This window comes from Trachurus japonicus, chromosome 8 (assembly GCF_045865225.1).
Source record: "Trachurus japonicus isolate A0001 chromosome 8, Traja_1.0".
NCBI classification, from domain to species: Eukaryota; Metazoa; Chordata; class Actinopteri; order Carangiformes; family Carangidae; genus Trachurus; species Trachurus japonicus.
In genome coordinates, this window is record NC_140914.1 from 7,343,000 (window position 1) to 7,370,466 (window position 27,467).

A 27,467-nucleotide genomic window follows, 5' to 3' on the forward strand; every position below is an offset into this window, starting at 1 on the left:
GTTGAGAACCAGCAAAGACAGTAAGGATTGTACAAAGTGTCATGCAAAATCACATTTTGTTTCAATGTAAGAATGCCTTTTTTTTTTTTTGCCATTTTGTTATGTTGTCAGTCACCCATGGTCTTGATCTGAATCTGAAATCAAACTGGATTTATGTTTTAGACAGTCTCTCAGGTGTTTCGGTTTTTTTTGCCTTTATTTGATAGTGATGACAGTAGAGAAAGACAGGAAATGGGGAGCCAGAGAGAGGGGGAATGACACGCAGGAAAGGTCTGCCCGACGCGGGACTCGAACCGGGGACGCCTGCGGCGAGGACCGCAGCCTCTACATGGGGCGGCCGCTCCACCCACTGCGCCACGCACCGCCCCCAGTCTCTCAGGTGTTGATCATAGGTGTTGATGCAATTTCAAATAATAGTTATAGTGGTAGAACATACATGGAAACTTTGCCAAATAAACTAAGGTATAAGCATGATGAACTATCATTTCTATGTTTGTTGTAATTGCAAACATGTATAAAGATCAATTCATTTACAAACAAAACCAAGACAGATAGTAACATTTTGGGTCAACACAACCTAACCATAAACACTGCCAGGTGTCTTACATTACAGTTATATGGTCAACAAAAATTAAGTTCTAGGTTGTTTGTTTGTTTATTTATTTTTAACTACAATGTATGTCCCTCAACATTGCAGTGGCATTTGAATGTGTTCTAATAATTTTATTTTTATGAATAGTAGCCTGTATTTCCCTCAATTCTACCTATCTGGCATACTGCAATAAAAAAAAAAAGTCAGAATGCTTTCCTTGATTAGTCAAGCAAAGGCCACACACCTGTTTCCCATTAGGCTACAATTTAATTAAATCTTTCAGGTATATTCTCAGACTAAATTATTATGAGCTGTCATGATATTGACTCACCTCAATTACATAAGTAGGTATTTTATCTCGTCATATTTTACGGTGGCGTTTTTACTGAAGAAATAGCCGTATCTGTCATAACCATTAGAGGTCATAACCAACCAAGACAAATAGGACTCCATTTCCCATGATGCCATTGGCTGGTTTTTGACGCAAATTCGAAGATAAAAACATCCTGCCAGAGCTCGACCGTTAGTGACGCTGAAACCAGTGGAGGAGGAAGCGCGTGCGCCGCTGCTGCTGCTCTACGGGGTCGTTTCTCTACAAAATACATTAAAAACACGATAAAAAAATTTAAAAAATCGACGGTGATTCAGTAACGATGACTGAAGTCGACAACAAAAGCGCGAACATGCTTGTGAGTATCACCCAGATTGTATATATTTATTTATTTATTTATTTTTTAGCGTTGAGTTTAAACGGCTCTGTCTGTGAGATGTGGGTGTGTTAACAGTAACGTTAGCATAAGCTGTCAATGCTAATCCGGTGGCGTTCACGCAATCGAGGATGCCATTTGTTTAAAGATTTGCTGCTTAGACAAAGTGGACTTTGGACTGCCAAGATGTAAGCAGCAGTAGCAGCATTATCAGCGATGTGTTTTTTTATTTATTTATTATTCAATCGCTTATCCGACCAGTGACGATGCAGCGGCTAACGCTAGCTAGCCCGTTAGCTCGCCCGTTTAATGCGCTTTACATGGCAGCAGATGCGTTTCCCTGTTACCGTGCGATAACGATAACGGCTTCAGCTTTTGGGGCCTATTTCAGCTTAAAAACCCCGAAATCGAGTTACATCCGCCCTCGACGGAGCCCTGATGATAAACGTGGTTAGCGGCGCTGATCATATCGTCTCATGGGTCGATATAATACTGCATAGTCATGTCACTGATGGGACATACTGTTACCGCTGTTCACCGTAGATCAAGACATGAGCCTTGAATGAACTGAAAACCTGCTCGTTTCCACAAATGTTGATGAATGAATAAAATCACCTACAGCTCGAAACGTTAAAATATTGTCAAGATTGAGAATTTAATTTAGTTGAGACTTTGAATGCGCTGACACTTATCGTATTACAGAAGATACATATGATACAAATGGTGCAAGGCGTGAGTTAAGAATTCACATTCACTCATTCATTCAAGTTAATTAGACTGCATATACGTTATAGTTTCACATTGGCCCCTTAATTGGCTGAATGTGAAATTCACCCCCAGGGGAGACACCTGTCCTTGACTTTTAAGGCACTCCCCGTTATTCTCTCAGAAATAATGCTGACATTACAGTGGTGAGTAGTAGTCTGGTGGTGTATAATGTGTGAACTCCTGTGCCCAGGCTCAGGAAACGGCCCAGCTGGAGGAGCAGCTGCAGGGTTGGGGTGAGGTGATCCTCGCTGGGGACCGAGTCCTGCGCTGGGAGAAGCCTTGGTTCCCCGGGGCCCTGATTGGCGCTACCACCGTGCTCTTCCTGCAAGTCCTTTTTTTTTTTTTACTGCACCCTGTGTCACAGGGGTATACACAGCTGGGCACATAGTTGGCATAACTTACATTTCCTGCCTCTCTCTAGCTGCAACAAACACAGACAAGGAGCATCTAAACTAACATCAAAATGTAGGTGGAAGTGCTCTGGTCCAAGTTAAGCTTTCTCACATTGCTGCAGCACAAAACTAGAGGAAGGAAACTTTGTAGATTAATACTAGATTATCTTTCAACATTCTTTAGTTTTTTCAAAGTAATTTTGAAGCAAACACTCTGGGTGAAGAATCCACGCCAGAACAGTAACAGACTGTTCTCATAATCCACCGAGTGCTGTTTTGCTAATACAATGCATTCCTTTTTTATATTGCCTAAAGCACACACCCTCCCTGTTAAGATCTGCTTCACCCCTGGTGTTTGGAGGTTCCTAAAGTTACAGATCAAGCATGCAGGCAACGCTCAGACTCAAGAAGCAGCAATTAAAAAAACAAAAACAAAACACTAAGATAATGGAAATGAGCAACTACTTATGAATACCCGATACAAAATGCCCTTGTTTGATTCTGAGCAGCGTGTTTCTAACCATGACTGACGGCTCTGTCTTCCCCCTCCAGACTGATCTACTACCTGGACCCATCGGTGCTGACCGGGCTCTCCTGCAGCGTCATGTTGCTCTGCCTGGCCGACTACCTGGTGCCCACCCTCGCACCCAGAGTCTTCGGCTCCAATAAGTGGTGAGAGCTCCAGGATGAAGGTCATACTGTCAAAATGGGCTTTTCCAGTACACCATAAAATGTATTTATGTGAAACTTTCAATTAGTCATGGAATAATGGAGTTCTGTCTTTGAGTGCATACTTAATTTTGCTAAAACTAATGTGACAGCCTGGGCGCTGTCACCTGAAACCAGTCCTATACGGTGTCCAGCCACTTCATGGAGCTTTGACATTATACAGTGCTTACAACAGCCCCTTGACTCAGCTGTGTGTTTGATCTGGAGAACCAGACACCTAGAACAGGATAGAGTAACAGTTGGCAGTGTGTTGGACGCCCGTTCCCCCACCAGACACCTTCAGCCTCAATATATAACCCTGCATCAGCAGAGCGTGGCCTGCTCCCTTTTACACCGCTGCACATTCCTCTGACATGCCGGGTCTCTTCTGCAAGAAGCAGCAGGGTCAATGTTGTGTAAATGGTGAAGTTGAATGTATTTTAGTGTGTTTTGCATGTTAATGTTGACGTTTAGTGGAGTCACAAACCTTCTGACAGAGTTCAGTCAAGGGAGGAGTTGAGTTTCGATCGGTCTGGTCTGGTACTAACTGTTCAGAAGGCAGCTGGATATTATTAGATGCAGCTCAGGAAAATGTAGCTATTGATTATTTCTCAGTCTGAATATTGTTTTGAGATTTATATTGTGACTTGCTAAGTCTCCTGCAGAGTGCTCCAGATATAGCTGGAGTGTCTGTGCTTCGGTTAAATGGAGCTATCGGAGTCCGGTCACGGCTATCGCTTGGCTCGTGCCCAACAAGGACTGAAATAGGGAACGATGGCTAAGCAGAAAATGAAGACCACTCTTCCCAGCTGCCTCACTTCCCTCTTCTTGTCAGGCCCTTACTCTCGCCCCAGCCAGAGTCTCATACCAGTGGCCGTCTCTTTTAGACATACGTTACACCTCAATCCACATGAAAGGTCCTCATCTCTGAATTGATTCTCTCAATCAATAGTAACTAATAATTATTTAGCTCTAATGAAAATAACTCATGGTGAGCAATCGGATGAAACCAGGGATTTCTGTTCTTTGGTCACATGGTGAAATAAGTTGATGCAGCAGCACTAGATGCACAGTTGGGGAGTTTTTGAAGTTGCCACAGTCATTTCATTTTGACCAATGAGAGTTGGTTTGATGTGACAAACCACAGGTTTCCTCTTGACAGTGTTGTTGGTGACTGCTCACAAGCACCCACAGTTGTATTTTGTTTGTGTTTTTTTAATTTCCACCCATGTTGTCGTGTGCAGGACCACTGAGCAGCAGCAGCGTTTCCATGAGATCTGCGGTAACCTGGTGAAGACCCAGCGTCGTATTGTTGGCTGGTGGAAGCGTCTCTGTGCCCTCAAGGAGGAGAAGCCCAAAATGGTAAAAAGAATTTAACTTTCAACTGTTAACACACAAGCTGGTTAAATTAGCTGAGCATCACGTACCGTCGACATCAAACTGAGCCGTACGCCGCGATGCACCGGCTGCAGCATTGCAGTAAATGGAGCCATATCTGTTTATAACAATGGTGATCTTTCTCTGTGCTCCAGATAAAAATATCCTCAGCTGATTTGGCTTTGCTGCTCCACTTAGCAGAGCTCAAACTGGGTTACAGGCTGTGCTAACCGGGTTTTTCACAGCGTGCTTTAACACTGTTAGACACACTCTTCTGTTAACCCACCTTTAATTCAATGACAGCTTTGTTGGTTCCTTCAAAACAGCGTCTGCTCTGTGGAGAAGAGTAAGCTCTGCAGTGCATCTGGAGAATGGCTCCTTTTAAACTCAGTGATGCTCTGCTGTGCGTGCAGTCATGATGCCTCACACTGATGTGGATCGTCTGTAACATGATCTCCCTGCTTTTCACAGTACTTTGCCTCAGTGATCAGCAGCCTGCTGGCGGTGGCGTGGATCGGACAGCAGGTGCACAACCTGTTCCTCACTTACCTGATCGGTGAGTATTTTACAAATTGGAGTAATTCTACCACTTTACCTTTCCTGTGTGGAAGGACATGCGTCTTTCAGTCTGTCACTCGTCTGAGCTCTTGAACACAAAGTGAAATGTTCAAAGACTTCCTCATGAGTCTGTGGTTTTGGTTTGGGTTATATTGACTTATTGGGCTGCGTCACAGCACAAAGAGTCTTTGTCTTTGTGTTTGTGCTTTGACTCATCAGGATCCAGGATTGATACAGTTTATTAGCAGAACATCACATGTCTTTTTTCAAATTAATCAACCTTTTTTTTTTTTTAAATTGAGAATTAATTTTAAACCATATATTTTAGTTATTGTGCACCAGCAGTGGACTGTTATATTCCAAGAAAATAAATCTCTTCATCCTAAAAAGGTTCTTGGGATTAAGCATTTTCCCAGAAATTTGAATCTTTTTACCCAGAGGCCGTTTTACAGCAGATAAAGTCTGTGACTGTGAAGAAGTTGTAGCTGTTGATGTAGAAAGGAGCTGGGCCTCAGACCTGACTGGAGGGTTGGTGTAAGAAATTCAAGCCATTGATTAAAAGAACCTTTCATCACACAAAGTGAGGAAATGCCTCTTTCCTCTGCTGCCGTGGTGAACTACAGATGTGGCGATAGTCTCGCGTGACATGGCAGAAACAGGAAGCGATGTTTGTCAGTGACTTGTTTCTGTGTGAGAGGTTATTTAACGAGTCTCATGCTGGACTCAGACGTGGCTGTTGTAACAAAGGAGAGAAAACTGCAGCGCTGATGCAGTAGGAGTCATTGCATGACCTCTGCCCATTATTACCAGGCTTCCTGGCACTGTGACTCAGAGCTACCACAATAATGTGGATCAATACCTGGATCTCAGAGACTGCAGGCGGTTCTACTACTAAATTGATGCTGCTCTCTTATTTATTATTGGCAGATGATGGGCGAGTGTTCGTCTGCAGAATAAGACAGAAACAGGAGTGACATGTAAAACGAAACTAAAAATCTCCTCTTGGTTTTACTGTGAACAGAGAACAAACTGTCGGCAGCTCAGCGTCCCTCAGGGAGAGAGGCCGTTGGTGCGTCAGCCAGTCCTCCGTCTGTGTAGGAGCCAGGCATCAGTTATATAAGCTGCCTGAGACACGTCAAGTATCATCTGACGGGAAAACCATAAACTAGGAGTGACTCTGAAACAAAGTATTCTGTATTTTAATCTGAGATTAAGTTAATAGTGACTCATGAGTCTTAAAAGCTTAGGACTCGTGACTCACTATTAGCTCCACCAATACTGTCGATTTTTGCTTTAAAAAAAAAAAACACCAACCTTTATAGAATAGTTGTGCTGATGTGACGCCTTCATACCAGATAAAGCAAACCCGTTGCTGAGGCATTTGCGTGAAGAGCTCTCTGATAATCTTATTTCCTAAACTGTCTGCTCCCTTGTTGCTCATCACGGTGTTGGAATGCAGAAAACATAATTTGATAAAATGTCAAGTTATGTTTATGGTGTGGTATCCATTTATTTGTCAGTTGCCTAGCAGTGGTGTTGCTGTGATAACTGCTTCAACACCAAGCAATCAGGCACTTGGCTTCCTGTGTTAAAACAAACAAAACAGAAACAACAGCAGAAAGTCAAAGTGTAGTTTCTGTTCTGTAGCCCATAACCCTGCAGTACAGAAACATTAGTTCATTTTGGTTTAATGTGTCGACACTAAATTATCTGACAAGTGTTTTTTACAAACCTTTTTTAAAACTGTGTGATTTAAAATCTTGTTTTCTAATCCACTTCCATATTTGATCAAGTTTGCTTCGTCTCTCCCTCAGTGAGTTTCCTGCTGCTGCTGCCCGGCCTGAACCAGCACGGCATCATCTCGAAGTACGCTGGCATGGCCAAGAGGGAGATCAACAAACTGCTCAAACAGAAGGAGAAGAAGAACGAGTAGATGAAGGTGTGGAGACGAAAGAGGGGAATCTCTGAAAGAAGAAGAAGAAGAAGAACAACAACAACCACCACACAAAATGAAAGGTGGAAGGAAGTTTTTAAGAAAGGAGGACCGAGAGCCTCCCGCCTCCTCGGTCTCAGCCACAGAGCAAGACGCACTTTTTTTTTTTTTCTTATTTTCTTCACACGTTCAGTGAGTTTAATTTCTCCCGCCCACCACTTGACATTTCATCATCACCCACTCGATTATTATTATTATTTTTTGTTTATCTGCCATGCATGCTGCCTCCACAAGGTTATCAATATTGTCACGAGTTCATACACAACACTGAAACATTCAGCAACACGTGCACACAACCCCCACCCTCCTCCCCATCATGTACACAAAGTTAAAATCCTTCCTTCCGTTTCTTAGTTTAAGTGTGCTACGTTTTAAGATGTCAGTAATGCTTTTAAGCCATTCCCTCTACTTAGACAAAGTGACTACTGAGCAGTTTTTGTAGCATTACTGCATCAATATGAACCTCTTGGATTCCTCAGTCGGGACTTTTGTGTCACAACAGGTCATGAAAGTTTTACTTTTTTTTTTTTTTTTGGTTGCTTACTCTACTTAGGTTGTATTTAAAACGGCGCTGAAAACAAAACTGGATTTTTAAAGCAGAGCTCATCAGGAGTGAAACTGTCTCTAGTTCCAAGCCTACTGCTGTACCGCTGCTAGCTGGACTCTGTGGTCTATTAGCTCTTATATTAAAAACCCCCTAATGTGTTACAGGCGTGGGGTGTCTCTGTGTAAATAGACCTGTCCCTCACTCTGTTCCTGTCGGTCATCCTTTTATTTATGTGTTCTTTCCTCCTCCGTCTCCTTATTTCTGGTCTGTCTTTCAGCTCATGTCATTATTTGTCTTTATTGGAGATCTTTATGAAAACAAATAAAATTTGATTTAAATGAATTTCCACTGGTCTTGTGTATCGTTCCTTGGTTTGACTTGATCGGTTGAGAGTGGGATGTATGGAAGTTTACAGGGTTTGGTTTTACTTAACATACTGAAACATTTGAGTCTTGAGATGCAAAATGAGGATCTTTTGTAGCTTTTAAAATTCCAGAAGTTATAAGTCAGAAAAATACAGTACAGTCTTTTTTATTCAATAAACTTTTTTTTTTTTTAATGAAGAACTCTTAGTCATCAGCATGTGAATCTGATTTAAGTAATATGACTGAAGTTTTGTACCAGCTGCTCAGCTTGGATTTGTCACGCTTTGATTTTGATCAATCTTGTAAGAAACATACATTTAACAAAGTGAACATCTTAAAACCAAGAGATGTGCAAGTTAAACAAGGGTGATTTAATTAATAACTTATCACATTTTTCTTCATTTTGAATGATCTTTAAAACTCATACTAATTCCTGTTGTAGCTGTATGTCATCACTGAGACTCTGCTGTTTTCCCCCCCAGGGCTGTTCTGTTGCACAGTGACTTCTTAGAAAGAAAATTCCCAGTGATGTTCCACACTTGAAGATTTGTTGCAGTCTGTCTAAAGCCTGACACACAGCCTGCATTTAAAGTTTATGTTTAATACTCATATAATTCTTGTAATGTGTGTTGTGGTGAGTGAATCTGAATGCAGATCCTGTCTCCCACAGCCTGTAGCTGGTCTGTGGCGCAGTCATCTGATTGTGTTCGACTGCAGACAGGTCGAACAGAAAGATGAAACCCTCACACGATAATATTTTAGTACTTCTGTCGCATCTAAATAAGACATCTCTCCAACAGGACCAGCAGGTGATGCTATAAGAAAGCAATATGGCTGAGATCCTCCCTGCAGCTGGTGGAGAATTTGGTTTTACACTGATGTGTTCACTGTCCTCAGGTGGTCACAGTAGTGAACTGCAACAAAGGAAAATGAGCCCTAGAAATAAATCCCCAGTATGTCAAACTCATACTTCATGTGATAATTACTCTGATTAATGATTGATATAATAGTATTTGGGATAATTACACAAATTATTGTCATGACCTGGTAGGTATTCTGTGTGTTAGCAACAAATTTAAATGGAGTGAGTGTTGCAGATCCTCACTGTGACTGTGATACAAGGTCAGCAGTTCTTTGTCTTTTAATTCAACATACAGGCGTATTGTTCTGACCTGAATAATTCAGGTGAAACTTGACCCATACAGAGCGACATTAAAGCAGATATCAGTGGAATGTTTTTGTTAATATAAGTCCTAAATAGTCCTATTTTCCGTCAGCAATCACTTACATGAAGTATTTCAGCCTAAACACGAGTCTCTCCGTCACTCTGCTCTGCTGTAACCCGAGGAGAAAATTTTCCTTGTGGGATACAAGTGTTATCCAATGAGGGGAGAGAACGGCATGAAGGGCTGTGTGTGCAGCCAAGGGATGCGCGTGAATGTGGTGACGTAGCACGAGGACCAATTGATGCCTGACAAGGGCGGGGGCTGCTAACTCATGGTGCGTTCAAGGAAACTCGTACTTTGTGTTTTTCCTTCCTGTGAAGTCATACCAGTTCGATCTGGTACGAGTTCACGGGTCGGAAGTTACGAGTGGCCGTTATAGGGAACTTTCACAGACAACAGGACGGTAAAAACACGAGCTACGGGTTACCTGGAACGCTACCAAGTCGTAGTTGTGACTTGAAGCTGTAACTTACGGTTTCAAAAGCCTGCCTTGAACACAGCATTAGCCGAAACGGCCGTGCCGCTGTTATCTGCTTTAACAACCCTGACAGGTGCCACTCTGATCAGAAAAATAGACTCAGCCTATGTCAGACACAAAGACAATAATATAACAGCTGAAGTCGTAAATGTTTGCTAAAATCACTGGTAGGCTACTGTAGTGGGTAATATTGCAGGTTATAAAAGAAGTGATATAAAGTGAACCACTTACACTCCACATACAATACAGTGAGTGAATGTCTTAATTCAAAGCAGATGTTTGAGTAAAATTCACCTGCAAGCACTTATGTTTTATGTGTTGTTGTTTTTTTAAATCTCCCTATAAATAATACCTAAACTTATTATCATTATATTACAGTAATCACGTTGGCATTATTGAATGCGAAGCACTCCAAACTGAATATAAATAGAATACAGACAACACAGTTACTCCATTGTTTTGTGTAAAATGTGGTCATGGATGGTACATGAATCCACTTTTATTATTGTTTTTTTTTGTTTTTTTTTTACTTATTTGTTGCTTGTTTACTGTAGAACCTGACTATCTGATCATTTAAAAAGGCTCTCAAAAAGTACCTCATCAGTCAAACCATGTACCATCAATCATGATAAGACATTTCTTGTCATTTTTTTTCTTTTTTCTTTTCTTTTCTTCTCTTCTTTTTCTCATTATTACATTCATTATTATTGTTTTGCATTATTCATTCATGTAGTATGTATTTTTCGGTAACACTTTACAATAAGGGTCCCTTAATTAACGTTAGTTAGTACATTATTAAGCATTAATATATAAACTAATGTGTTAATTAATGCTGAGTAATGCATACATAATGATAACTAATTACATTATTCAACTTTTCAATTTAATTTACTAACTTTGAGTAGTAAACATTAATTAACTGCTTACTAATAGGCTACATTAATTAATGTGTTTCCTAATCCTAAGTAATACATAATAATGATTGTTAATATATCTGTAAACAGTTAATTAATGCTTAATAATGTACTAACTAACGTTAATTAAGGGACCCTTATTGTAAAGTGTTACCTTTTTTTCCTTACCTCCCTATATTTACTGTATAATCACTTACTTTTCTACTTATTTTTTCTAGTTATCGTTTAATTATTCCCTATGTTCTTGTTTTTTAAGTAACATATTGGTTTTTGAATATGTGGGTGAGGTTTTCATATAAGCCCTTTTGGGTTTCATACCTCCCCTTTGCACATCCCAGTCATGATGATTGTTCCATAGACTGTAAAAATAAGGATTGTTCATGCTGTTTTAAATGATACAGCGGGGAAAATAAGTATTGAACACGTCAACATTTTTCTCAGAAAATAAATCTAAATAAAAAATAAAAAAATAAAATAAATAAAAACAAAAAAATAAATAAAAATAAAAATAAAATCTTTGGTTGCGTAGGTCTTTAGACAGCCCTTAGACAGCTCTTTGCCATTGCCCATAATGCAATACTTATTGTCTGACACCTTGGTGGTGAGAAACCTTTTTAAAAGGCATCAATCAGGACTAAACCAGCAGATATTACTTTGCACTGATAGGAGACAGGATTACATTCTAAATACTAAACTCCAGCTGCTTTCTTGGCTTTAGTTTCCATACCCTTTTGCCCCTCCTTTTCTTCATGTGTTCAATACTTATTCCCTGTGTCATTTCACTTTATTACACATAACTTAATTTATGGGCATTACTGTTCGGATTTCTTTGTATGTGTGCATTAGTTGGGTTGATGCCGACATCTGGTGAAAATTTCATGTCAATAGCTCTATTAGAAATATATTTTCTGAGGAAAATGTTGGCGTGTTCAATACTTATTTTCCCCGCTGTATGTTCGTGCAAAAAAACACCCTTCTCAGCAGCGCCACCCTGCGGCCTGCGGAGGAACTGCAGCGCTCCGGACAGCGACAGGCGCTCGGGCATCTTCCTCCTCCTCCTCCTCCTCCTCCTCCTCCTCCTCCTCGGTCCATTCAGTCCGTGATCAACTCGCCGTTCGATCGAGCGTCACCAACGGCTCTTCAGCGTCCGTCCTAATGGCGTCTAACGGTAAGAAACACGGCTAATCTCTGAAATAAATACCATTTGTCCAGCGTTTGGAGGTCGATGTGAAGGTTGAACCTGGTGGTTAGCTTAATAACACTAGAAAATAATACATTTCTACCAACCGAGATGAACCGACACCGGTACCGGCGGCGACTCACTTAGTTAGCTGGTTACGAGAAGCTAATCTGCAGTCAACACCGAGCTCGACTAGCTAGCTGCTTATTAGATCGGGTTCAGCCGTTACTGTGTTGTTTTTATTTAATTGCACAAATTGCACGGTTGCGGTTCGTGAGCAGCACCTCCTAAACATCATTTATCCAGCCGGAAACCGGGTCGCTAACACCGAACAAACGTGTTAAAACGAGCCTGCTGTCTTTTATCATTAACATGAACCTTAACGAGCTAACACAGCAGGTCGTTGTGTGCTTCAGCTAACGTTACTGACCCAGTTTGTGATGGCGACCCCGGCCCGCCTCTCGCTGTGGGTGGCTGGTTACGGTGGAGGTGCAGCCCATAGATATATAAACGATTTATATATCTATGGTGCAGCCTATGTATGGAGCATACATATTCACAAGACAGGCAGCACTGTTAATGTAATTAATAATTTGAGCTATCTTGTCATAACAAGGGTCAGTGACGTGATGCAACTTAATATCAAGTGGTGCAACTGGTCTGTTTTCATAAAAATCTGACTACTGTATAAAGTGACGTAAATCTTGACTCAAATGTGGAATAAATGTAGTTTATGTTTTATGTTTATGTTTATTGAGATCCCCATTAGCATCTGCATAGCATCCGCTATTCTTCCTGGGGTCCAAAACATATACATGGAGACAATAAAAGAATACACATTCACACTAAACAATATAGACATAGACATAAAACAACACAAACAATTTATACAAACAATATAGACCACATAGACAAATACAAAACAATATGCAGTAGGCCTATACCTTAACAACATGACATACATTCGCTACATTACACAACAACAAAATAACAAGACAAGACAGCTCCAATCAGGTTTCCATAATATAATAATACCCCTCCACAAATAATTAATTGACTCTACTATAACCACTATCTATATAATACTATAATAATAATATATAATACACTGACTAACCCATATATTTATATATGGTGTTTTGGTGTTTTTAGGATATGTCCTGCCCAGTGTTGCCAACATGTATTAAAATGTAGGCCTAAATATAGAAACACAGCGAAACAATCTGTTTTTATTTAATGTTTATTAGGTATATTTTTTTATTAGTACACTTACATCCACTGTAGGTGGATAAAATATTTAATATGCTTCATTCTTTTGTGGTTACACCATTTGACATTTTTAGGGACATTCAGTCTTTTGTTAAAAATGCTTCAAATGTCATTTCAAATGACATGAAACCAACATGTATACAAAATCTAAATGTTAACAAATCTGATGCTTTTAAAACAAATAAGATAGAACAAGATATTTCTGAATTGTTCATCTTGCCAACCCTTATTTGTCACTGACCCATATATATATATTTTTTTTTTTTACCAATACAGGACAATGATAGAGGGTTATTGTTCTTGCTTGTTTATCAGAAATCACACTGTACATCACAGCCATTCATTAGTTGTTTTTTTTTTAAATATCATAATATCTTACATTGACACCTTGTTTTGTTTATACCATAGATTATTCCCAAACGTCTGCCCAAGGGTGAGTAATGTAACCTCTATCACTATGCCAAAAGCTCCAATCACTTTCTTAAGACGATAAAGATAAGAAATGTATAGTACAAACATTCAGGTTTAAGAAATACATAATTACCACTTAAAATGAATGAACCTTATTCATATTATTCTAGAAACTCACTGACAAGAGCTAATCCTCTCTGAACCTTCTTTGCAGGTATGGGTCCTATGGTGGAGGTGGAGGTGGTGGTGGTGGAGGAGGTGGAGGTGGCGGTGGCGGGGCTAATCAGGGCTATGGTCAGTCCCCCGGCCAGAGTTACAACCAACAGGGCTACGGCGGCTACAACCAGGGCTCTGACAGCTCTAGCTCCTACAACCAGGGAGGTTATGGCAGCTATGGTCAATCCCAGTCAGGTAGAGGCAGACTCACTCACAGTCCAAAAACCACACAGTTGTTGAGTCACACATGTTTTGGAATTTAATTAAATGCCCCGTCTTCTCCTTCTTGCTCCCAGGAGGTTATGGTTCCCCACCCTCTAACCAGGGTGGCGGGGGTGGTTACAGTCATTCCAGTCAGTCCTACAGCTCTGGGGGATACAGCAGCAGCAACCAGCCGTCCAACATGAGCTACAACCAGCAGTCCTCCTTCTCAGGTTACAGCCAGCAGCAGCCTCCTCCATCCTCTGCAGGGTAAGGCACCTAATCCTGCATGGAGAATATCTTTGCTTTTAAAGGGATAGTTCAACATTTTGGCAAATAGGTCCATTGCCATAATCCCTATAGTCATAGCAGTAGGTTCATTACCTTTAATTGTCAGTACAAGCTATTTTTAGAACGGCGGAGCAGAGCCGCGAGCTGCTCAGAGCTACGCTACGGAGGCTCATGGGATTTCTTGGTTTCCCTCATCAAATACACAATCCAAAAACTCCAAAACGCTCTGCTGGACAAGTTGTGACCTGCACATTCACCACGCAATGAGATAATAACAGAACGGTAGGAGACAGAGTTGTTTTAGAGGTATATTCATGCAAAACCGCTGATGCGCGTTCCCGTCCGGGGGCAGTTTTTCGGCAAGCAGTCTCTGCATTTACCTCTAAAACAACTCTGTCTGGTAACGTTCTGTTATTATCTCATAGCGTGGTGAATGTGCAGGTCACAACTTGTCCACCAGAGCGTTTTGGAGTTGTTGGATTGTGTATTTGATGAGTTTGATGAGGGAAACCAAGAAATCCCATTAGCCTCCGTAGCGTAGCTCTGAGCAGCTCACGGCTCTGCTCCGCCGTTCTAAAAATAGCTTGCACCGACAAATGTTGAACTACCCCTTTAAATCTCAAGGGGTTTTATCCAAATAAACAAATTTCAATCAAATATGATTATTTCTTTACAGTTTGCTGTAAATATTGTTGGCCAGTATGTTAAATGCATAGAAGTTAGTGGTGTTGATGTTCTGTGGTATTTAAAAAATGTTTTCTGATGAGCTTCCTTGCTGTGACTGTGCATTCTTGGCCACATTGCGTTCTCTCAAGTGCTTAGCAATTTTTTTAATGGTCTTCTTCTTCTCATCTTCAACAGCTATGAAGGCAACTCACCGGCCCCTGGATATAACCCGCCACCCAGTGGTGGACAGAGCGGAGGTGGTTATGGGAGCAGCGGAGGTCAGACAGGAGGATACGGCGGCAGTGGGAGTCACCAACAATCATCCCCACATGGAGGAAGTCACTACAACCCACCTCCCAGCTACAACTCCCCTCCTTCACAGAGCTACGGTCAGCAGAGCCCGTATGGTCAAGGCGGAGGTCAGGAAGAAGTTCACACTAACTTGTTATGAATATATTATGTGTTTTGTTATTTCCATTCTCTGTGTTAAGAAGTTATCAGCTTTGCAGGGAGCAAAGACTGACATGACATCCAAATGAAGAGGTTTCTGGGTTGTTGTTTTTTTGCTGTAGATTAATTGTGCTAAATTGTAAACTCGTGTTGTCTCAAATTTCTCTTAGGATACGGAGATGAAAGCCCACCACTGAGTGGAGGAGGAGGTGGAGGATACAGTGGTCCTGATGGAGGTTATGGAGGTCAGGATGGCCGTGGGGGCCGGGGACGTGGAGGTGGATTTGGAGGTCGCGGTGGTGGCGGTTACGATCGTGGTTTTGACCGAGGTGGTCGAGGCGGACCAAGAGGACGAGGGGGCATGGGGTAAGTGTTAAAAGAATCAAGCAGTGTCCATGTTATCAGTTGTCTCTTTGGTAGGTTTTACGCACTTTGAGGACAGTGATGCATGTAAATGTTTCTCACCTTCGGTCGCATGTGGATCTGTTCCACATTTATACCGTAACTACATGGTAAATCAACCAAGAGGCGTCATCTGATGTTTAAATATCCGTCTCCCTCTTGCATTTGAGGAACAGTCATCTCAGGTACCTTCTCTTTGCAGCACTGACTGCACAAATCTTTGTCTCAGAGTGGTATGCTATACTATACATGCACCCTTCTTAGGTGAACGAATACAAATTAACAATGTAACAATTAAAACTGTGCTTTCACACCCCCGCCCTGACATAAGCTAATGATATGCTCTCTGCATCCATGACAATGCAGTGGTTGGTGTAATATAAATCTTGTCATCAGACGGTGTGTATGAGGCTCTGTGTGGACATTCATGTAACACCAACTCTGCATGCGCTGCAGGTGAACTCCAAGCTGACATAAGACCAAGTACACATTACCCACCTGCGCCTTAAACTACTGCATACAGGCTGTGCTGCAACTCTGGGTGTAACTTCTGCCACCTTGCTAAATTATGCTATAGAGCAATATTGATCCCAATACATGTTATAAAACATGGGGCTGTTCCATGACAAGAAGTAGACATGATTTACAAGACACTTTTATTACCACTCTGTGAATTGGCAGCAATTAGTGATTTTCTTTTTAATAGTTAAAACGCAGCAGACTTTACCAAAATACTGAAGGTTACATTGTGTGGATTCTCCACATCAACATAGTTATTGCTGCACACATGCACATGGCCGCTGAAAAGAAGCAGAGGAAACCATGTGTTAAGCACGTGATCTAAGCTGACACTGTCATCAATATAACTATTAAAGGGATAGTTCAACATTTTGGCAAATTGGCCCATTGCCATATTCCCTACAGTTTTAGGAGTAGGTTTGTTACCTTTAATTGTCGGTGCAAGCTATTTTTAGAACGGCGGGACAGAGCCGTGAGCTGCTCAGAGCTACACTACGGAGGCTGATGGGATTTCTTGGTTTCCCTCATCAAACTCATCAAATACACAATCCAACAACTCCAAAACGCTCTGGTGGACAAGTTGTGACCTGCACATTCACCACGCTATGAGATAATAACAGAAGGTTACGAGACAAAGTTGTTTTCGAGGTAAATGCAGAGACTGCTTGCCAAAAAACAGTCCCAGACGGGAACTCACATCAGCAGTTTTGCACGAATTTACCTCAAAAACAACTCTAAACTGAGCCTAAATCGGTGTGGTAATGAGCTGCCTGCCCCAAGTGTTGACATAAATCAATCATTGCCTTTATGCTGCCGCTGGGCAAAGTGGTAAAACCCTATCACAGTTTTAGTAATATGATTTTTCGCATATATTGTGATGTGGTTCAAAATTCTGTTTTGAAATTTATATCGATGTTCATACAATAAACAAAACAAACCAAACTAGTTTTTCATGATGTGCATTACATCATGAACTCCCTCCTCAGATCCCACAAAAGGACATTACACTTGTTCAGAACTCTGTTGTCTGTGTCAGTGCACAATATCAAGGGTGAGATGAGGGGTCTGGAGTTAACGCCCTTGTTGCTGAGTCTTGGTTAAAAAAAAAAACACATCAATGACATGAACATGCAATATTAACTCCCTAAAGACCATTAAAGTGGACCATTGACTGAGTGAAAAGCTACGACGATGAACCAGGGTCAGTCAGTGGATTGGGTCCAGCAGTCAGTGGGTTCCTTTAAGGTGTTTCAGAATATCCGTATCAAACTTAACCCTCTCCTCACTGTCAATAAGTCGGGAAAAGGCCCTTGTTTCAGTGATGCTTGACATCAGTAAGAGAGGTGTGATGGGCTCAGGGAAAAGCCAAATGTCATCACGAACAGGTTAATTTTTAATGAACAACACAATTGCAAAGCTTTAGCAAAAACATGTCTCTGCAGAACCAGGTCAGTATCACCCTCAAATGTTTCACTCAAGAAAGCAACAAGAGCAGATCCTATTTAAGCTAACATGCTGTGCCTGGTGTCTGGTGTTGTTCCCTCTACAGCAGCTCTTAATCACACTACATGATACTGTCCTGTAAACGGTCCTTTATACATTTATTCAAACACCTAAAACCTCTTGTACAGCAGACACTCCTCTGCCAGTGTGATGCTCCTGGCCAAAAAAAAAAAGCTGGGTACTGATGCAACCACAAGATGCCTGGTCCCAAACTTTCACTCCATTATTACAAAAATGATGGTAGAACCACACCCAACTCAGCATTGCATGAAAGTCAGATTATAAATAACAACAGCACTGGAAAACTAAATTGTATATATTTTAAAATCTGCACTAACTGCTGAGACGAACTCCTGTCAAACTGTGGTGAAAGCTGCCTGCGACACACTGTTCAGTTGTGTAAAAACTTAAAAATATTCATGTAAATTGTGTAACTGAGAAAAGATTATGGGCCTTTTGGTCCCCTAATACATTATTTAGGATACATTTTAGTTTTTTAACAAGAACATCATCATTGAATGAGTGAAGCTATGAAGCAGAAAGTGGTATGGTAAGTTTATGTTTTGATTTTCTTATAGAGGATGCACAGTATGTCATGTACTTCTTTGTGACCCCATAATGTTGGTGATGATGAACTCCTAGACAAATTAGTTTGCCATTCCATTTGTTTGTTTTCTCATCAGTTGTGGACTATATTTAAATCTCTTTTCCCGTTACAATTTTAAAGTCAGTCAGTCTCAGTCAGTATCCTTTAAGCAGGCAGGTGGCACTATACACCGACCAGCTGATTTCCTCCTTCACTATTCAACAATGGCATGATGAGTGATCCTGGTTTCAGGTTTGAGAATGAAGGGACATCAAAATGTGAGTTAAAAAAGCTGCTGGTGCTTGAATCTGGTCACACCTCTGGTTTGTATACCAGACATGATATCCTGGTATAAGTGTGCAATATTTAAAAGGCGCAAACCAAGCAGGTGTTAAAATGTGGACTAAATGAAACAAAGAAAGAGGAGGCGCTGTTATTAGAAAGACAAATGTGCCAAGCTTTGAAATACAACATGTACATAGCAGCACAACTAGATATGTTAAATTTTTGCCCTTTAGGCATTGATTGTAGATAAAAATTCAGCTAGCATGGCCATTAAGCCGCTACACACTGAAAACATCAAAGCCAATATGGTTCTCAAGTGTGTTTTTGTCTGCAAGATGTATTTCCATGCCAAGTAAACCATGGCCTAGACTCAGCCCCACATGCCACAGAACATTTGCCATCACCTGCTTTTCTCACCTGTTACCACCTCCTTCCCAACCAGCCCTGACCGATAACTGTGTAATACTCTGCTTTAATCAATCTTTGAATCTTCTCCTAGGCTTTTACCTTCTCTTCAGACTGGCTGTCTGCTCTTAAGCCACCCTTTGGGAAAATTCAAAATGGGGGATGTCTACAGACAGTTAATAGTCTTCTTTTAGATGGAGGAAAGATGAAATAAAAAAATTATCAATAATTTTGGTGACAATGGTAAAGGCCTCAAAGTACACCTGTTTAGGGTTTTGCTGTATTTGTGGTAAAGAGTAAAGGTTGTCTGAGACCTGAAAAATACCCAACACCAATACAGGGACCAGAGGTGTTAATGATTGGGTTGGTTAATGACACAAACCCAGTTCAATGATGGAGTCAAATGGGAACTAACAATTTACTGAAATACTTATATAAATTTGGGGTAAAAATGTGAAAATTCAGTTGCTTTTGACCAAATAAAGACGAGGTCTTTGGACCAAATAAAGACAAGGTCTTTAAACCGGCCTCTTGTCCTCAAGGTATATTCTGAGAGGCTCTGAAAAGACTTGAGTAGGGGTTCATAATGAAGAGGGGTGGGTTTAGTGAAGATACTGAGAGTGAAGGTTACCCACTACCCAATGAGAGAAAATCGCTGTCAACACCGGTCTTCAATGCGTGTCGTTTCTCTCTTCCTCTTCATCAGAATGGGCGAACGTGGAGGATTCAATAAGTTTGGTGGTAAGTGACAAAAAACAACAACAATTGGAGTCAAGGGAGGGGGGCTCAGAGACCATACTTAACACATAAAGTGGGTTTAAGTGTGTGTGCGTTTTAACCCAAGTATGACATTAAACCTTACTATTACACCTATTTAACTGATTGTGTGGAAACACATGCACAGAAAACTTAAATTCCAGCTGTTTGACAAACACAAATATGGCAGTGGAGGCTGAACTCATCCTCAAGACATAGAACTGGAGTGTGGAGTCTGAATTGTAATCTTTTTCATTGCCTGGCCTCGCAGCAAGAGCCCTCGTTGTATTGTTTCTTTGGCTAAAAGCCTGAGGTCCTGCAAGTGTGCTTTTACTCAGCAGAGGGAGTAGTGTGGTAACCTTGCCATTAGGTCTCTACTCTATCTCATGTCTTTGCCACTGGAATTTCATAGACAGTTGTTCAGAGCTTCACGAGTCATTAAACCTGACGCCTTGATGTGATTCTGTGTCAGGCGTCAAAAGAAATGAGTATCAGCAGCTTGGACTGTAAAACCACAACAACCTGCAAATATATATTGTAACTCAGATTTTGCAAACATGGTATTCAGTCATGACATCAATGCCCAGAACCAGAATGGCCGTAAACATTGGAGGTTTTCGTTCCACTGTTTAAAGATGAGAGTTGAATGGTAAAACTGGATCTGTTGTGCGCCTGGTGTATTACGTATCAAGTACCAGTAACTTGATACGGTGCTTAGTTAACTGTAAACAGAAGGAAAGTGTGTGGTTTCTTAACAACAACCGCCTGGTTGGATTGGAACAATAGACGAGGTGTTCCTAAAGCTGTCATTGAACAACTCAATCTTTTGTGTGGGTAAACCTCATAAAAGGTTTTTAATCGCCCATTTGGTTTCATTGGAGTAAGTGTATGTTATAGGTTTACTGTTGGAAGGCTTTGTTGTGACTGACCTATGATGGGGGCAGAGAGATACTTGGCATCAACACTGACAACATTTAGCTTGAAGTTGCTATTATCATGTTATATATTTTAATCAGAATTCAAAACCAGTAGTTAATATTTCTAGCTGTAACATCAACATTAGAACCCCCAGGGAAAGTCTTCATACTTCACCTGATCTTACCTAAACATGAATAACATGAATCTTACAAAATATTGTAAGTGAACAGCAACTGAAATAAACAAAATGCTGATGAGAAATAGTTTATATTAATAGATTTCTGGTGTTTGTGTCTTTGTATTGAAGACTTTATCGATTGTCAGATTGTGTTCAACATTTTGGCAAATTGGCCTATTGCCATAATCCCTACAGTTTTAGGAGTAGGTTTGTTACCTTTAATTGTCATTGCAAGCTATTTTTAGAACGACGGAGCAGAGCTGCGAGCTGGTCAGAGCTACGCTACGGAGGCTAATGAGATTTCTTGGTTTCCCATAATAACGAACGTTACGAGACCGAGTTGTTTTCGAGGCAAATGCAGAGACTGCTTGCTGAAAAACTGCTCCCGACGGGAATGCGCATCAGCGGTTTTGCATGAATTTAGCTCAAAAACAACTCTGTCTGGTAACGTTCTGTTATTATCTCATAGCGTGGTGAATGTGCAGGTCACAACTTGTCCACCAGAGCGTTTTGGAGTTGTTGGATTGTGTATTTGAAGAGTTTGATGAGGGAAACCAAGAAATCCCATTAGCCTCCGTAGCGTAGCTCTGAGCAGCTCACGGCTCTGCTCCGCCGTTCTAAAAATAGCTTGCACCGACAATTAAAGGTAACGAACCTACTGCTATGACTATAGGGATTATGGCAATGGGCCAATTTGCCAAAATGTTGAACTATCCCATTAATATAGTAAAAGTCTGCGCAAATTGTCTTCGTATCTAATGACGGGTTTGTTTGTTGTATTGGAAACACATTTTAGCAGTCGCTCAGTGAGTGTTCCACCAACCTGAAATCAATACCTGCTCACATTAGTCATGGTGACCTGGCACTGCCATGGAAAAAGCTGCACATGTGTGTTATCGGTGAGACATCAGTTGTCACAGGTGATGAGATAAATGTGTCCGTGGTCGGTTTCCTGATTGACATTCTTCACATGAAGAAAAATAATCAGTTCTATGTTGCTTGGTTTCACAGTCACTGTCAATGGTTCAAATATTCTGTTGAAGTGAGGGGTGCGGCACTCCCGATTACAGTGCAAAGTTTGTCTCAAACAAGGAAGATCATGCCCCAGAAGTTCTGGTTACTAAAGCTGCTGACGTCAAAAAGGTGACGGGACTTAACACCTGACTCTAATGTGTAACCTCTGAAACTCTAAACACTTCAAGTTGGTTTTAAGATTTGGTAAAATATGTGTAACTGTGCAAAACCACAAAATACATCCCTACAACCCTAACTCTACATAAATCGGTCAAAAAACTAACACAATGGCTAACAAGGTGTGTGTTCCCAAGATGTATGTTGGGACAATTTCCAAGAATCCTTTGTTAAACGGTGGGAAAACTAAAGTAGACAAAGGAATGAACAAGTTAATGACAAGGATTACCAGGTCACATACTCAAAAAGGGGATTGAGTTTCAATGTGTTTGGTTCCATGAGTTAAGTTTGTGTGAAAGGCAGTGATTTTTAGAACATGAAGAAACACAGTGAGTGCACTGACTTGTGTAGTGTTTTAAATATCAAATCGGGACCACAACCTAAGTGAATTTGCATGAGGTATCAGATGTTTTTGTTTACGGTAAGCAAACAAACAAACAGACAAACATAATATCACAACATTGAAGTGGTACCGTGGTTATTCTGGAGTTCAAAATCTACTTAGGGGCAGTATCTCAATAATGTGGACGATTCTGTTTCTGATACTTGTTCGTGGGACGATATCAGCTACTCACTGCCACCTGCGCACGGCTGTTGTGAAGTGTGGTAATTAATTATAAAGGACGTAATGATATAAAGACATGAAAGACTTGAAACCGACACTTGAAAGACAGGATGGTAAAATGGGCTTTCTGTGACACGTATGCAGGCTTCCCCGCCGCTGTAAGCACTTTAGATCATGTATCTCCACACACAGAGTGGCTTTGAGCTAAACGCTGGTGCTTTGGTGGGAACGAAGTGTGGATGAATTTACAGTTCGTATGACTGGTGTTTTGCTGTGGACAAACACATTTCTTTTCCAAAGCTGATATCTGTGTCTTCTTTTCCTCAAGGACCAAGAGACCCAGGACATGGACATGGAGGACCGGGCTTCAGTAAGTCCTTTATTATTTCTTTTGTGTTCTGATGTCATGTATGGTTTCGGCCATATTTACTTCCAAGAGAAATGTTTGTCTTGCCCCTCTCCCATAAATAATGAATTGGATCGTAGTTATTGTAGAAAAGAAACTGATCTACAAACAGTTGTGTATGATCATTAAATGGTTGTGTGGCCCAGTGATGTGTCATCAACTTCTGGTTCTCTGAACATCTTGTCATGTTTTCTGCGAACAGTGCAAGACCAGGATAACTCCGACAATAACACCATCTTTGTACAAGGCCTGGGAGACGACTACACTGTTGAGTCAGTGGCTGACTTTTTCAAGCAGATTGGCATCATTAAGGTAAGTGCTGCATTATTACTGCTAAACATTAGTGGCCAGCAGTCATTTATTTATTCACTTATTAATGCATGTATAGAATGATTTACTTGAACTGTGTAATATGGAGCCATAGCTCTGGTAGATATGTGAATTCAAAGAATATAAATTTGCTTTCAAGAGTTTAATGCTGTTCATCATCGTGTAAAGTTAAACCTCAAACACTGATACAATCAGAATCATGTATTTCAGAGTAGAGACACAACAATAGCTGAAATGGAAACTGATACTTGTTGCTTTTCCTTGGTGCGTAGATCTAGTCAGATTCTTGTGCAGTTACAGCTTTTAAATTAAATGTTGATCTGCAATAATCTGCTTGGCAGCACAAATATTTCCCCAAGTTTGACACTTTTTGCAACTGGGTCACTAACTTCTGTCTCTGAATTGTCCCTGTTTTTTTGCATCTGTCCATCCTCTTAGGTCAACAAGAAAACGGGCCTGCCCATGATCAATCTGTACACAGACAGAGATACAGGGAAACTGAAGGGGGAGGCCACAGTGTCCTTCGATGACCCACCCTCAGCTAAGGCCGCCATCGACTGGTTTGATGGTACGTTGTTTATCTGTCCTTTAGGGCTCATCTAAATTCAGTGTTCACTCCAGGCTTCAGCAAAGTGTGAGATAAAACATGAGTGTGTAGAACGTCCTGATTGGTTGTTTATTATGGATGTTTTCAGATCTTTCTCCACCTCAGTAACTGAAGCTGTTGTGTTGTTTTAAAGCAGTACTAAAGAACTTTCAGTTTTGGTTGAGTTTGGCGGTGCCTGTGGACCAAAGCGGTAGTGTTTTGCCTGAAGGAAGACTCCATTTCCCATGAACACTAGCGTGAAGCCCTGTAAATATCCTGCATTAAAATTAACAGAAGACATCAAAACTAAGTTTCTGTTTCCAGTGGATCATTTCAAAGTGAAAACACAAACATAATCCATTGCTAAAGTGCCGTTTTGCCTGTTCCCTCCTTGTTGTGACTCGCAAAAGTGAAAGTGAAAGTAAAGTGAGAGCAGGGTTCCTACCATGCTCCTCAAAGCTGCTTAGTGCCAGAGAAAGAGATACAGACCCCCTCAGGCCATGACAGAGGTGTCATTCAACTTGTTGTAAGTCGATGTATCATCACAAAAGTTATGAAAATATTTTATGAAGGTTGAAAAGTTCCTTAGTGCTGGTTTAACGTTTCTCATCTTCATCCATTTTGTAATTCAAAGCACATTTATTTAGGACTTCATCCCAGCTCCTTGTGATCTTTTGATCTATCTTACCTCAACAGGAAAGGACTTCAATGGGAATCCCATCAAGGTTTCCTTTGCCACGCGCAGAGCTGACTTTGGAGGTCGAGGTGGGATGAGAGGAGGTCGTGGACGAGGCGGTGAGACGGTTTTTTAATACTTAAACATTGTTTTAGAAGATTACAACTTGGGATCAGGAGATGTCCTATTTGAGACTAATTGAGGTCAAAGGTTCATTCCTGACTTGGTGTGATATGATAAAATATGTTTTGCAGGTACAAAATAGACTTCTTATTTCCAGATGAAATTTGGCACCGTAGACATTCACATTTCTGTTTTCTATGCTCTCATTTCTCATCTATTAACCTTTGACATAACCAAGGTTCAATTTTAAGTCTTTCATTATAATATGTAAGTCATTATTTCTACATTTGGTATACCATAATAGTTTTCAGACGTGTCTGTTACAGTGACACGCTGAGGTTATTTTACTCAGATTTTACTCACTTATTTAACATAAATCTTCGCTTCATAGTTCCTGAGAAGCCATCACAGTCAAATGTGTCACACTAACAAATCTAACCGTGTCGCTTTTTTTGTCTGTTTGAAGGGCCGATGGGCCATGGAGGATTTGGAGGGGGTCGAGGCGGAGGCTTCCCAGGAGGCAACGGCGGCGGTGGTGGTGGTGGTGGAGGAGGAGGTGGAGGAGGGGGTCAGCAGAGAGCCGGGGACTGGAAGTGTTCAAACCCGTGAGTCAGGATTTAGTGATTTCACTGAGGAGATAAAATCCCCGGACATTTCAACTAATGATAAACTGAACTTCACACTCACAGATGTCATTTCCTTTATCATTTTCAGTAACTGTGGCAACCTGAACTTCTCGTGGCGTAACGAGTGTAACCAGTGCAAAGCTCCAAAACCAGAGGATGCTGGTGGGATGTCGCCCATGGAAAGAGGTTAGACACATCATGTACCAGCTGACATGAAGGAAGAAGATATTGATTATGATTTTAGCTTGAGAAGAGAATAAAAAAACAATTCATATAAAATAATTCAAGTATTTTCTGATATTTTCCTATTAACTGACTTATTGCTGGTGTGACAAGGTGTACAGGTAGCCTGATTCTCATTTGTTCAGTTGTTGAATTGTTAGTTTTTACACTATACAAATAAACAGTTTACACTTGTTTCTCTTTTGGAGTATCATGATGCCGTTGAATTGTTCAAATGCCATTTCTTTTTTTAATTTTGTGGAATTATAAATGAAATTTCATCAACAAACTCCACAACAAAGCTTAACATTGAGTTTTAGTATTCATACTGACTAGTGATGAGTTAATATGACAGACAGTTATGTTTAAAGGGTGATGACTGTAGTGGTTTTGTTCCTGTAATAATCCAATAGAAATGTATTTTATCATTGTTGTATTATATTTATTATTGTGTATTTACACATAACCATTGAGCCAGGCAGCAGTTAAACCCACAGTGTGACTGAGACCAGTTTTCTTGTGCCGTCAGGAGGTTTTGGTGGAGAACGCAGAGGGGGGTTTGATCGAGGCGGCTTCAGGGGCCGAGGCAGCGACCGAGGGGGCTTCAGAGGAGGCCGAGGAGGCGACAGGGGAGGAGGATATGGTGCTGGCAAGATGGACACAAGGTCAGAATCAAATCTTTGTTCAAAGGTTCAAAACTAAATGTGGTCAAAATAAGTTTTGTTTTTATACATGAGGTATTGAACATTCAGATGGTGGTTTGGCTATGACTAAAAGCTTCTTGTTGGATTGATTTTAAAGGAGACATATTATTCCCCTTTTCCACAAATTAAAATAGTTCCCAGGCTTAAAGACGTGTCTGTGACATGCTTCGGTCAAAATACCACAAGGATCAAACATCACAGCTCTTTTCAAACACTAAAAACAGCCCTGTTCAGAACAGCTGGTTTCAGCACCTGTCACTTTAAATGCAAATAACCACTGGGTGGTATTACGCAAATTCGAAAACTAGTTACATCCCTAGAAGACAACTGAGGGAACAGCTCAAAAAACTGCATGGATTTCAACTTAGGGAACCTGAAAATTACAGATTTTTTTTGTCAATTCTCACATTTTGGAGGCTGGAAGGCAAGACAAACACCCAAATATATGTTAAAGAGCCTTCAAAAAGTGATATTTCCATGATATGTCCCCTTTAACTGTTTAACAAGTACAAGTACAACTTCATGCAACACATTCGTGAAAGTAACAAAAGGTCCCATAGTGAATTACTTCAGCGTGTCTCATGTGTGGAACCTGCACTAACTAATGAAGGGTTGTCTACCATCATCTTGACAAGCATTCAGCTGATGTTTGGTATGCCTGTCATCCATGTAAAGCTGTTAATGATAAATATGGGTTTTTACCTTTACTCACCTTAGCCAGACCTCCTACAGCTGTTCCGCCCAGAAACCCCTCCTCATTCTTTTCATAGCTTTGTTTGTCTCTGGTTTGTTTGATGGATGAGTGCTGCCAGGACAGGGAGGTCTGTGTAAGACTCTGATTGGTTTAGCAACTCATCCTGTTTGAACCCTCACTGATTCTGGGTTAGCTGCTCTTCCTCTTTGGTTCAGTAGTGGTGAAGTCAATGTGTTTGTTACTTGCAGGGGGGATCGCAGGCAGGAGCGACGGGGCCGACCCTACTAGATCTTCCGAGGACAAACCCCTCCCACCTCTGTTTGTGAGCCAGAGCCACCACTTCATACTGAACCCCACCCACTCCTTTTATATAACTGTTAACTTTGATCCTCTTGATTCAATGTGTAGAAATATGTGAGTCTCCCTGTTTTCTGTTTGCTCACTTCCACCTTCTCCTGCTCAGTGGGGCCTCATTCAGAAAAA

At 40.9% G+C, this 27,467-nt stretch overlaps 2 protein-coding genes across 2 annotated transcripts; both read left to right on the forward strand.

Annotated features, from left to right (window-relative positions):
* The first annotated feature begins 1,117 nt into the window (after nucleotides 1–1,117).
* Nucleotides 1,118–7,984, forward strand: arl6ip1 (ARL6 interacting reticulophagy regulator 1). The gene is made up of 6 exons (XM_085783493.1): nucleotides 1,118–1,281; nucleotides 2,258–2,391; nucleotides 3,012–3,131; nucleotides 4,412–4,529; nucleotides 5,016–5,100; nucleotides 6,917–7,984. The coding sequence occupies exons 1-6, from the start codon at nucleotides 1,246–1,248 to the stop codon at nucleotides 7,033–7,035; spliced, it is 612 nt and encodes a 203-aa protein (XP_085639619.1). The 5' UTR covers nucleotides 1,118–1,245; the 3' UTR covers nucleotides 7,036–7,984.
* Nucleotides 7,985–11,635: 3,651 nt separating this feature from the next.
* Nucleotides 11,636–27,467, forward strand: fus (FUS RNA binding protein). The gene is made up of 15 exons (XM_085783504.1): nucleotides 11,636–11,793; nucleotides 13,483–13,507; nucleotides 13,700–13,896; nucleotides 13,998–14,172; nucleotides 15,055–15,278; nucleotides 15,480–15,675; nucleotides 19,716–19,750; nucleotides 22,946–22,987; nucleotides 23,226–23,335; nucleotides 23,792–23,921; nucleotides 24,636–24,734; nucleotides 25,205–25,343; nucleotides 25,453–25,550; nucleotides 26,116–26,251; nucleotides 27,233–27,467. Exons 1-15 carry the CDS (start codon nucleotides 11,781–11,783, stop codon nucleotides 27,270–27,272), a joined length of 1,659 nt encoding a protein of 552 aa, XP_085639630.1. The 5' UTR covers nucleotides 11,636–11,780; the 3' UTR covers nucleotides 27,273–27,467.

Coding starts and splice junctions, on each gene's coding strand:
- fus (XM_085783504.1), top strand. Junction 13,897..13,997: donor CTATGGTCAATCCCAGTCAG/GTAGAGGCAGAC, acceptor TCTTGCTCCCAG/GAGGTTATGGTTCCCCACCC. Junction 26,252..27,232: donor GCTGGCAAGATGGACACAAG/GTCAGAATCAAA, acceptor TGTTACTTGCAG/GGGGGATCGCAGGCAGGAGC.
- arl6ip1 (XM_085783493.1), top strand. CDS start 1,246: ATGACTGAAGTCGACAACAAAAGCGCGAACATGCTT. Junction 3,132..4,411: donor GTCTTCGGCTCCAATAAGTG/GTGAGAGCTCCA, acceptor TGTCGTGTGCAG/GACCACTGAGCAGCAGCAGC. Junction 5,101..6,916: donor GTTCCTCACTTACCTGATCG/GTGAGTATTTTA, acceptor TCTCTCCCTCAG/TGAGTTTCCTGCTGCTGCTG.